The sequence below is a fragment of the Oncorhynchus nerka genome, unplaced genomic scaffold, assembly GCF_034236695.1.
Source record: "Oncorhynchus nerka isolate Pitt River unplaced genomic scaffold, Oner_Uvic_2.0 unplaced_scaffold_1___fragment_2___debris, whole genome shotgun sequence".
Lineage (NCBI taxonomy): Eukaryota > Metazoa > Chordata > Actinopteri > Salmoniformes > Salmonidae > Oncorhynchus > Oncorhynchus nerka.
Window position 1 is genome coordinate 254,380 of NW_027040482.1, and position 12,600 is coordinate 266,979.

Below are 12,600 nucleotides of genomic sequence, written 5' to 3' on the forward strand. Positions count from 1 at the left end.
GCAGTGAAGAGTAATAGACCAACCAGACTACAATTGTTTAGCATGATGCCACTGATATCCTTAGTCGAATCACAGCTTTCAATCACTGCGCATTGTTCGTGTCAGACAGAGCGCGAGAGCGTGGCTGGTTGAATAGGCAACGCGCCTGCCGGGTGCTCTCTTGTGTTTAGTGATGACTCGACTGAAAACGCCAAATAAAATGTTCAGGATGGTTACTTTAGACTTTTCATCCAGTTATCTGATTAAAATACAATTAGCAATAGAATGCCTAACGCAAGAAATATAACTGAAACTTTTGCCAAATTTTGAATAGCAAACTAAATAGACCAATAGTTTTGTTGGAAATGCAATATGTGTAAAGAATAATATTACATTTGACATTTTTAAGTAGCCTAGACTTAAATGCTCAAAGTGTAGGCTTAGTTGTCTTTTTGCTGGACTTTCATATTTCAAATGGACCTTTTTCAAAGGGAATGTACAATATAGCAGCGAAGATGAATAGACCAACCAGACTACAATTGTTTGTGCACGACATTGATATCCTTAGTCGAATCACAGCTTTCAATCACTGCGCATTGTTCAGGGAGAGCAGACAGAGCGCGAGAGCGTGGCTGGTTGAATAGGCAACGCGCCTGCCGGGTGCGCTCTTGCGTTTAGTGATGACTCGACTGAAAACGCCAAATAAGATGTTCAGGATGGTTACTTTAGACTTGTCATCCAGTTATTTGATTAAAATACAATTAGCAATAGAATGCCTAACGCAAGAAATATAACTGAAACTTGAGCCAAATTTTGAATAGAAAACTAAATTGGCCAATAGTTTTGCTGGAAATGCAATATGTGTAAACAATAATATTACATTTTAAATGTCTAAAGTAGCCTAGACTTAAATACTAAAGAAACGTTCGAAAAATGTGCTACAACGTGTTAGTTGTCTTTTTTTCACAACTTTCATATTTCAAAATAACCTTTTTCATTTTGTTATTTCTGTTATTTGTTTCGTTTTGCATGAATTTGCTGACTTAACTTATTCATTTTCTCACATGGTAATTGCGTGCATGCAACACTGACAAATCGTCAATAAATCGAAAAATAAGTAATAAATATATTAGGTGATTCTTATCAATGGCTGAATTAGTTAGTCACTGCAGTAAATACCCTAGTCCCAATATGAACGACTAATGTGTTCACTGAAATTATCCATTTTTGATTTCAACATTGAAGAATAATTTGTTGAAACACAAAATCAAGCAATGAATATAATGTAGCCTGATAGTTCGATAGTCAACAAATAATACAGCTCCATTGTATGAATTCATAATTTAACCAAATTGATAAAAGTAATACATGAACAAAACTATATTTAGAGACATTTCCTATTCTTATTTGTATAATCAATTAGCCTAAACAGCTGAATAGTTGTTTATATTATCCCACTTTCACCTGCAATCCGAAGCAGTCTTTGGTAGGACTTCACTAGAGAAAAGTTTGATGAAACATGAGAGCTATAGGCTAGCTGGATGCTAAAATTGGTATAAGTCCAACTAACGGAGGCATTTTACACCAATGAGAGCATCAATTTCAACAATCGGTCCCCCATAAGGCAGTGTAGCCCCTCCTCCAGACCCTATCCCGGCAGAGGAAGTCATTCATGCTCCGGGACAGTGAAACGTTATTGCCAGCCCTTCGGCCTATAGATTCAAAGAGCAAAAGGTCTCTGTCTACTCTGTTTGAGAAAGATTCTTTCACCTGTGACTTTAGGACTTTCGTGTGGAAGTGTGTGCATGCATATCTGTGGTGTGCATATCTAAGGTGTGCATGAGCTTGTCGAGGAGTGCTTGCGTGTCCACCAAACAGGTGATCCTTGTTTATGTTCGAACCGACGTTGGACGTTACCGATCCCCTGCTCTTGGACAATGATTGCAGTCCAACAGAAGATACATCATCTATTGCCTGTTTTCCTTCATGAGCACGTTTGACGACAAGCAGTATTATTTACTTTGGGCAGCTAAGCCCCAGTCATCTTCCAAGTGTTCGATAGCACAGTATCCTGGAACTGACCTTCCAGTTCTAGTTTCCCAAAGTCATATCGCTCTCTCGTTTACTCTGAATTTCTCAAAAGAAATAAAAGAACAGCATTTGGTTTGTGTTTTAAATGTACGGGATCCAGGAGCATCTCATAAGAGACGTCAGCGGATTAAAAGAAAGAACTCTGGGAGAGGAGATGGATCCGGTCCGGTCCTGGGTGCGTAATGTCGGTGTTGTCGATGCTAACGTAGCGGCGCAAAGGTACAGTATACCTTCATGTTCTCAAGTACTTTGTGGTATTTTGACGAAATTAACGAGTCAATCTGTCTTATTGGCAACACAACATAAAACAATATTACGGACCTATAAGAAGTGAATTAGACCTCTTTAAGCATGCACGAGGAGTCGATGTAGGCTATTATGTAGGTCGTTTGTCTCACTTCAATATCCAAAAGCATATTATGCTAGGGAAATAATTATACAAGTAAATGACAAATAACCTATGTGCACAGATCACCATAACATAGCCCATAAGTGACCGGTGGTGCCAAGCGGTCAAATATAACGTATTTTTGTTGATTATGCTCATGCCTCTTGTTTGATACTCATTGACCTCAAACTTCTCCAGACTTGGGATGAAACGAAAAAGCAACAGGTCGTCTTTGGGAGTTAATGGCCGGCGGTAAAGAATGACAAATGTAGAAGAATAGATATCGAGCATCCCTTGCTTTGTGTGAGAGTGCGGCTTGTCCCGGGGTACGCGCTGTCAATAGCTAGGGGTGTCACGAGCATGAAAGGGATAGGGATAAAACAAAACAATTAAACAAAAACGCATTCTGTCACGAAAGCGAGCGCCCGGAATAATGTTATTTTAGTGAGGATCACACCTCTTGGCTATTGATTTGTATGAAGCGCATGAAATCTCCATCCAGTTCTCTGATCACCATAGTTTAGGCCTATATCCAATAAGCTAATTACGATGTAAGTTGATAATAATAATAACCCAATAATAATAACAATACAATTATATTGGTGTGTCTACTGAAATATAAATCCGTAGACAAATTCATATTTATATTGTCATCCCTTTCCCCAAAAGAAAGAGGTTGGAGAAAAATCTAAATGTATTTTGATCAACTAGGCTACCATTATATTATGCATTGAACATTTTTGCTCAGTGCTTTTCATACTGGTTTAAAAGTAACTTTGTGAATTCTTAATGTTAAAATACTCCAGTACATATACAGTATGTTGTGATAGCCTTGGTATAAATTAGCCTTAAAATACTCCAGTACATTTACAGGCTATTATGATAGCCTTGGTATAAATTAGCCTATGTTTATATTATTCAAAGGAGAACATGCAAAACAGTAAGCATGCAGACAAGGTAGTCTAACATTAATGTCAAAGGTGTATTTGCCAAAATAAACAGATGTTTGGTGCTAGGACAAACTTGTAACAAATCTCTGTTATTTGGTGTGTTCGGTTAAGGTTATGACTGACGTTGCAAATGTGCATCATCTATTGCCTGTCTTTTCATATTTTAGATTTATTTTTTTGCAAACGAAACACGTCTCGAGTCATTTGTTGATTGAAGGCCTTTATCACATCATGAGTATCTACTTTCATAATAGGCTACTCACTAGATATGGTAACTTTACCTAAAATGTATCTGATAGTTATTTGGCATGTGCATTTCTAAATCAAACCTATGTTGTACAGCTATAACTACGTAACACAGTTCAGACGTGTTCTATCAGTGTTTATTTGGTGGGAGCCGGTTTGAAATCGGTTAAATGGACGGTGGTACAGGCCCGCGCTTGAGTATTGAGTTGGCCTATAGGCTAGGATCCACCTATCAACCTAACTAACCTATTATTCTCATCCTGTAGGAAAATTATAATTTGCGTATTCTGCTAGATCTACATTATGTATGCGAAAAAAATGTATGCAGCGCACAATTATCCAATCAAAGCAAATGTTAATTTGTCAGACTTTGAAACTTTTAGTCCTTGAACTTTTCAAAGGTCAAGAGGATGAAGGTCAGCATGAATTCCAAAATAACTTTCACAGTATAAAAAAAACGTTTTATCTGAAAGAAAGAAAACCTTTAAGGTTTGGAACTTTATGTGGTGCAGCGTCAACAAAAACCAGCCTTGGTGTCATCTAGTGTAAGAGGCGAAGCATCAATAAACAACCAGTGTTAATTAAGCTGCAGGCATCCACGTTTGGGGCAAGTCAAACTTTGACCCACCCATTAATGATAAAAACACACTGAGAGGAGAGTTAGGATATTTTTTGACTTCCTTTCATTCCACCATCGATCATCTGTGATTTCCTAGATAGGTCATAAATAGAAAGTTACAGTCATTGAACCCAATGTTTTAAAACGTTTTGAAAGGCGTTGAATTGTTGCGAACAAATAATCTACATTTAAGCTCGTGAAAATTAACCATCAACCAATAATTCAGTTAGACTACAGTAATAGGCTATTTATTTATTTTAATATGAATTAAGCATATTAATCATGTAGGCTCAAATTCATTTGACGTTTTTTCCACAGTGTTTGTTCAGTGAGTATTTTTCAAAACGAATTTCCTCTATATTGCCATTTCTGACCAATTCCTGTTGCAATAGTTGTTGAATCTAGAATTGAAATAACATAAAGATCAGGAAGCATAGGAAAGATGTTCCTTTCAATAGTAGTTATAATCACTACAGACTTCTTTTCCTTTCATAATTTACTTTTATCTGCAAATAAATGTATTGTTCATTAGACCTGTATTAGCTCAAAGTCTAAACTCAATCACCCTATAATTATTATGTTGTAGCCTATACAGTTGTCCTTAATAAACAGTGATTGCAGTTGTAAGAGTTTTTGTTATGTGTGCCTGAGGATTGTGATGTAATGTGAAGGGATTTTACTCTCCTAATTTCCCTCTCCTCTCTACAGTGGTGTAGCTCTCTCCAGGGCCCACTTTGAGAAGCAGCCCCCCTCTAACCTGCGCAAGTCCAACTTCTTCCACTTCGTCCTGGCACTCTATGACAGACACGGACAGCCTGTAGAGGTGGAGAGGACTTCCTTCGTGGACTTTGTGGAGCACGACAAGGTGTGTGTGTTTGTTTGTTTTAGTTTGTTGAGTGTGTGAGTATATTTGAGAATAATATGTATTTCTCTTTATTATGCATGTCCGCTTTGGCTATTGTTTACCAGAAATACTTAAAAAAACATTTGGTAGCTATTACAGCAGTACTATCTAGCAAAGCTTTAAGCTGATCACATTTGTACAACCCGTAGCAGGACATTTCTGTGCAGCCAGTAGTCTACATCCAGGCGTTTAACTTGACCTTCCACATCCCCTATAAAGCTGAGCATAATGAACAGCTGACAGCTCAATGTAACACAAGCCTCACTCCCAATAAGCTGAGCTGATGATGAGCGATTGAAAAAGAATACCTAATGACTAATTAGCAGCCTTCCTCATTAGTGGGACATCACTACTTTTAAAAATGCAAATGACGCTTGCCTCTGTTAAGTTATACCATGTACACATCATCAAAGTCTCTTTTCCTCCCACCCCCATGTACTAAATACTGCTGAGGGGAAGAAGTAAATTCCTCAGGTCAGACATGGGGCCAAAAGAAGGAGAGGAAGAGGTGCAGAGTGGCACTCAGATCAAGAGAGAGAGAGAGGGGGAGAGAGAAAGAGAGAGTTTAGAGAGAACCAGAGAGACAGGGCAGGGGAGGGGTACACTGCCCATGGTGGGAGCCTTGTGCCCAGTGTTGATGGATGGTTTTGCCTTGTGGTTAAACTTGAGCTGGGAGTGTGGGGCTTGTGGTCCAAACTGGTAACAGCTCTTCCCTCAGAGAGAGAAGAGGGCACTGTCCTGTCAACAGAAGTTAAAACACTGTTTTGTTTTACTGAGAGTGTGAGAGGGAGGGAGACATGGAGGGAGGGTGAAAGGGAGAGAGGGAGGGAGTGAGGGCTCCACTCTGGGCATCAGTGCTAATGCTAGGGCTGAGGGCTGTCAGTGTTTCTCCTAACGCCACACACACAGCCAGGGCGAGGCAGAGTGATATGACGGCTGCAGAGGAGTTCATTTTCTGCATGGTTAACCTGGCATCTGGTTTTGTTTTGTTGTTATTCAGAGGTGGAAGGGTGATAAGGGGAAATAAATGTTCCTCTGTGTATATGAACACAACATTATATTCCAGTCTCTACTGTATCTCCACTGTCGATTTCTTTCTTTCTCACCTTTACTCATCTCTTTTAATCTGTCCATTGTTTTCCTTCTTCTCTTATCTCTCTTACTTTCTCCTCATCTCTGTATTCCTCTTTCTGCTCAGAGATGCTCCCTGGGTTATTGGACCAAAGAGCATTCCTTTGAGACCAGTTAGGGATAGACTAGGAAAGGCAGAGAAAGAGAGGGATAAAATGAAAGAGAGTGGTGTAGAGCCAGGGGGAAGAAGGGATGGAGGAAGGGAAGTTTCTCCTTCAAGGTCGACTGCACTGAAAGAGTTTCCACTCATTGAAGCACACACGCACAAAGGCACACAGGCACAGACACTCAAAGACATGCAGACCTATACATATGCACACATGAGCTTGTGTGGACATTAACTGTTGCATACATGATCCTTTGTACACTGTTGTATGTGATCATAAGGATCCCATGGCTTTAGGATTTCACATCAGACATGTGGCAGTTCAACTTCTAAAAAGAGGTGCTAACTCAAGGTTAAGGACCTTGTTCTGGAGCCCAGTGTAGGGTCCCGTCTACAGGGTAGGGATCCCTCTGATCCCACACCAGTCCCAGGGATGAAGTGAGCTTAACTGTGCTTAACTGTAACCCCACCGCGCTATAACTGCATGACTGCATTGTGTGTTCGTCTGTTTGTCGTCTCATTCCAAGGAGCAGACGGGAGAAAAGACCAACAACGGCACGCACTACAAGCTGCAGCTCCTCTACAGCAATGGTGAGTACACCAGACCTCCAAACCACCCTGGAATCACATGAGGAGCAGCATGTCCCATTCATGTCAGTGTGAGAACTTGGGCATTCAGGAGTTGATATGGTCTGTGTGGTTTCATGTCTCTTGATTCTTTGTCCCGGAGACATTTTAGTGTTTGACCACTTTAGAGTGGGAGGAGAAACAGGTTGTCCTGAGCCAGACCACTGACCAAACACCATTATGCATCTCAATGGTCTGGCCATGGAATGGACATGATATGGACATTTGTTCCAAATATAAGAGGAAAATCCCACTTTCCCCCAACCCCCCACTCCCAGTACTCTTCTACCTACCTCTTCCTCTGCCTCTCATCCGACCTCACCCCTCTTCTAAATATCTATCCATTCATCCAATCACTGAGTTATTTAAGCCCCAGATTTAGTTGTGTGTGAAGCTGCTCCAGGCCCCATAAACAGGGAAACGAGGTACACGGTGCCCCCCATGGTGTTACAACATCAGATAAGGGATGTGCACAGAAATTTGGGTTCCCATGAGCCTCCACTGCCCCTACTCTGCCATCCCTGTGGCACCCATGGGATAGGAGTTCTAAGACATGTAGCAGAAAGACCCCGACTATACACACTCATATACATGCACACACACACACACACGCCTGGCTCTGCACCCTCCCTTTCCCCCCCACTTCCCTCTAGTGATATCAAAGCCCCCCCGATTGAGACTTTGATGAGGGGAACCCGTTTTAAAAGCAATACTCTGCATAGTAGGCTCCATAAAACAAAACCTTGGATAACATGCTGCTCTTCAGAGGCAATCCATTACATCAACGTTGTTTCTCTGTCCTGTGTGATTCTCAGCAGCCTACAAGGAAGTAAAACCAGTGTGTTTGAAGCGCCCAGAGGTTCAGGTGTTTTCTAAAAGTATGCTGGGAGGTACTCTGTGTCAGATCCCAGAGCTCCTAAAGCCCTCAATTGATCCTGATCTGAACTGTATGGATGACCCAGGAAATGGCCATTATGGGAGTCAAATCAATGTCCAGTCTAAAACACTCATATCCCATGCCTTCAGGATTAGGTTGTCTTTGTGAGGTTAGATTAGATTCCTCTAATGACTGTGTTTATGCCTGTGTGCAGGGGTTCGTACAGAACAGGATCTTTATGCACGACTTATTGACTCCGTCACTAAACAGGTAAGGAACCCTGTTTTCCCTGACTGGATTTAGCCTGCTGTGCAGCTCATGCTTACAGCTTGATTGATTGCACATGAAATCAAATGCCCCCATCACCCATGCTCCCTCTCTCTCAGCCCATATCATATGAGGGACAGAACAAGAATCCTGAAATGTGCCGGGTTTTGCTCACTCACGAGGTTATGTGCAGGTGAGTCATATACGCATGCGCACACACGCACACACGCACACACACACACACACACACACACACACACACACACACACACACACACACACACACACACACACACACACACACACACACACACACACACACACACACACACACACACACACACACAGACATTCTTAAAAATGTATTTGGGTTTTGTTTTGATGTGTCTGAAATGTGGTATGCCATTTGGAAATAAGACTGGGTCTGAAATGAAAGTATAGCCAGTCCGTCATCAGGCTTGTTACAGTGTGAGCCCCCTGCTGCTCTCCGTGTCCCACGCCAGCCCCTGTTTCTCTCTGGAGCCTCCCTCACAGATAAACAGGGGCCACTCTACCTTCAACCTCCACTGAAACATGTTAAGGGAATAATCAGCCCCCTAACCCCCCCACCCCCATCACCACCTCAGACCCTTATGTTATGCATGGACAATGATCTACATAGGAACAATGTTGAGACATAAGAATTAGAGTAGTTTCTCACAGTTCTGAATGATTTAGTTTCTGACAATGTGCATGGAAACTAATGCATATGTAAAAAGAATAAGACAGTGTGTCAGGAATGGGTCAGGGTGGAAGAAGAGAGCTGCCGTTATGGTGCTTTTGGAAGATGGGGCTTCTTCACCATGCATGCAGTGTTTTTGGAGGTATGGAGCAGTGGAGGCTGTTGAGGGGAGGATGGCTCATAATAATGGCTGGAATGGAGTAAATGGAATGACATGTATTTGATACCATTCCAGTTATTCCACTCCAGCCATTACCATGAGCCCATCTTCCCCAATTAAGGTTCCACCAACCTACTGTGGTAAGCAGGTAGGAAGAGAAGGACACAGTGAGAGAGAGGTAGTGTTGGTGTAGTGGGACAGTGGCTCAGGGTTTGAGGGCAGGAGGGGGAATGAGAGGGGGTTGGGTAGGGGAGAGGGGCTAAGACTGATTGGGCTTTGCCATTGTGTAGCCAGCAGATGCCCGAATGTAACTCACAGCTGGCTAATAACAGAGCCAGGGAGGCAGAGGGCAAGCGTCACAGCTGGGGAGTGAGGCCGCCTGACAGGGGGGCGGAGGGAGGGTGGAAGGGGGCAGGGCAGGGCCAAGCTGGGACACGAGAGGGGTGAGGTGAGGTATAGGGGTGGCAGATGGTTAGGGGAGGGGGCACTTTTGTTATACAGCGGAGGGGACTTGTAGGGGGGGGGCAGGCTCCACAGACAGGACTGCTGACGAATTGTAGGATGCTGTGTGGGTGTGTTGATGTGTTTGTCTGTGTGATGGGGTGGGGGTTCTCTTTGATTTTGAAATCCATGTGACAGATTGCCAGGCTGGCTTTTCACTTTTGAAGGGTCTCTCCCTGTTTGTATGATACCTTTTCTTCCCCTTTCTTTTTTTCACCTCCTCTCCTTTGGCACTTTTTGTTTCCCTGGATCTGTGCAGTCTGCAGTGCAGTCTGGGCCAGTGGTCGGGCCAGAGGAAAGATTAGTCCGGTCATGCTGGTTTGTTTCACTCACTGTGTTGTTGTGTTTTCTGTTTGTTATTTTGGAACACAGTCGCTGTTGTGAGAAGAAAAGCTGTGGAAACCGCAACGAGACGCCCTCTGACCCGGTCATCATTGACAGGTAACGGCACCTGTCACTCACTCACACTAACCAGACAACGTCAAACAGCCCAACTGAGCCTATGTTCTACTGTCTCCCCCTCAACTGTCCCTCTCATGCCTTTAAGATGTCCATTGTCCAGACATGCTCAGATGCAGAAATACTCACACAAACATTAATTTTGATAGAGAGAGAGAGAGAGAGAGAGAGAGGAGAGAGAGAGAGAGAGAGAGAGAGAGAGAGAGAGAGAGAGAGAGAGAGGCAGAGACCCATGTGGTTCCTGTGATGAGACCTCACAAATCAGCCGTTTCTTTTATGGCCAGTAAAAACAGAGGAGAGGGAGGGTTAGTGAGGGCAACGGGAGAGGAGGAGGGGGCAGGGGTAGGGTGTAGATGTGTAGGGGTGGTGGCAAGGTGCATACATGTCTGCATATTAAATGTGTGGGTGAGTAGGTGCAGTCCGTGTGTGTGTGTATATATATTTAAGAGCTTTCCTCTAGGTCTGTTGCTGTGTCAGATCCCTGTAACAGAGCGTACCTACCCTATGAGTGTTTATGGCACTGAGGCATGCGTCTGTGATAATTAGTGTCTCTGCAGTATACCTGTCGGTGCTAATGTAAGCATCTGTGTTTGTTAGTGACTGTGCTCACATACTGTATCTGTCTGTCTGTCTGTCTGTCTGTCTGTCTGTCTGTCTGTCTGTCTGTCTGTCTGTCTGTCTGTCTGTCTGTCTATTCGCTTGTCTCCTTTGCTCTGGTTGGTCAGCACACAGGACACTGTGGCGTCCCCTTACACTTAGTCCACACTGTCCTACTAAAAATACCTCCTCTGTACACAGTCCTAACTCCTGCCAAATATATGAATACAAAAATATTCCTATCAGAATCGTGAAGAGTTAGGGTCTATCGTGCAATGTGAAGGTTATGTATTGTCTGTAGATTCCCTACCTGACAGTCAGTTATCAGGCTTTAGGGAGACGGAGTATTACCTTAATGGACATGTGTGAGGGTTTCCAGGTCCCACCGTATCTGCCTGATATCAGCTGCTGTGATAAATGATCATAAGCAGAACTTCTGTACAATGGTTTTTCTGTGACGTCATATCTTCAACCTTCATCGCCCCTTCCTTCCCCTCCCTCTTCCTCCCTCCCTCTCTCCATTCCTCCAAAAATACATCCCAAAATGTCAAGAATTTTTCTCCCACTTTCCCTCCCTCTTCTGTCTTTGTCTCTCCCCATCACCCCCCCCCCCCCCCTCTCCTCCTCTGTCCGAGCTGGCCGGCAGTTGACAGTGTGTCTCAGAGGATCTCTGCTGAAGATAGTTTTCATATAACGGAAAATTGGTCTGTTGTCTTTTGAATTTTCCCAGAATCCCTAGTAGCAGCTGTTTTGCTCATTTGGCGCATTACTTTCCCAACGACCCCCGTCCTCTTCCTCCATCTTCCATGGCAAAACCACTCCAAAGATTGTTTATAAGTAGCGCAGGGGCCTTGTGAATTGGAGGATCTATGTCAGTGTGTGGGCCTGTGCAGGCTGATGGTGGTACTGTGAGGATGGATTTAAATGGGATCGTTGACCTACTGTACCCTCTAATCACACTGGGCCCATCCAGGTCTGATAGGGGGTTATTCCCTCTTGACAGGCCCATGGATCCCTCTCCTTGGGGACCAGCCTATTAGCAGTTATGTCATTTGGGATAAGCTGGTGGAATTTGTTGCAGCGTTCCACTGTGTCCTTGCAGAGATCTCAACTTTATTTATTGTGGATTTTTGTGTGTGTGCATGTGTGCATGTGTGCATGTGATAAATAGCAAGAGAGAGCGAGAGAATGTGTCTGTGTCTGAATAAGCCCATATGTATATTGTTTGTGTATGTGTACATGGATGTGCACAGATGTTTATTTATTTATGTATGTATGTATATTGATGTGTGTGCAATTGTGTATGTGTCGGTGACCCTTTGCCTGACCCTTTCCCTTAGTCACTGCTTGGGGCCTAAATGATTCATGTGTGTATGTGGAGGGGGGAGGTGGGTGAGGGTGGCTGTTTCTGAGGCTGCAGTAATCAGCCTCCTGCTCCCAGCCCCAACACCTGTTCTCCAATTAATATGCAGCGTGCTGGGGCCCACCCGCTCCTACTGCCGCTCCTACTGCCGCTCCTACTGCATCTCCATCTCGCTCTCTCTCACTCTCTTACTCTTTCTCTCTATGGTCCCCCTCTCTCTTGGTTTCTCAGGCTCATACCAGTGTTTCTACCCTACTCATTCATTCTTTATCTCTCTTTCTTTCACTTCCTCTCTGCCCTTGTCTTTCTCTCTTCCTCTCCCTTGTGTTCTCTCATCCATCTCTTTTCCCTCCTCTTAGCCCATCTTATTTTGTGATAATTAGGCAGTGTCATTAAGACACCTACCCAACCACAAGGGAGTTTGCAATTCCCCAAACGGCCCAAACCCCCTCTTTTTCTAATCTCCTTTCCATATTGTTTCGGTCCCCCCCCAAATCCCCTCCTCTCTCTCCTGCTGCTCCACTCTGTCCTTCTCCCTAATCCTGATTTGAGTGAAAGGGGAGAGAGTAGATCACAGCTGATCCATAGGGAGGGGTGGTGGGGCCAGGGGGCTT

At 43.6% G+C, this 12,600-nt stretch overlaps 1 protein-coding gene across 3 annotated transcripts in view; it reads left to right on the plus strand.

Moving 5' to 3' along the window:
* Positions 1–1,648: 1,648 nt before the first annotated feature.
* Positions 1,649–12,600, plus strand: part of LOC115140094 (transcription factor COE2) — a 56,399-nt gene continuing 45,447 nt past the window's right edge. For 2 of the 3 annotated variants that reach the window (XM_029678170.2, XM_029678172.2), the window contains exons 1-6: positions 1,649–2,289; positions 4,982–5,138; positions 6,942–7,005; positions 8,133–8,188; positions 8,305–8,378; positions 9,940–10,008. In XM_029678170.2, the coding sequence (XP_029534030.1) occupies positions 2,156–2,289; positions 4,982–5,138; positions 6,942–7,005; positions 8,133–8,188; positions 8,305–8,378; positions 9,940–10,008 (554 nt within the window). In that variant the 5' untranslated portion in view covers positions 1,649–2,155. The remainder of the gene's footprint in view (positions 2,290–4,981; positions 5,139–6,941; positions 7,006–8,132; positions 8,189–8,304; positions 8,379–9,939; positions 10,009–12,600) is intronic. The other variant, XM_029678171.2, reaches the window with a different exon arrangement.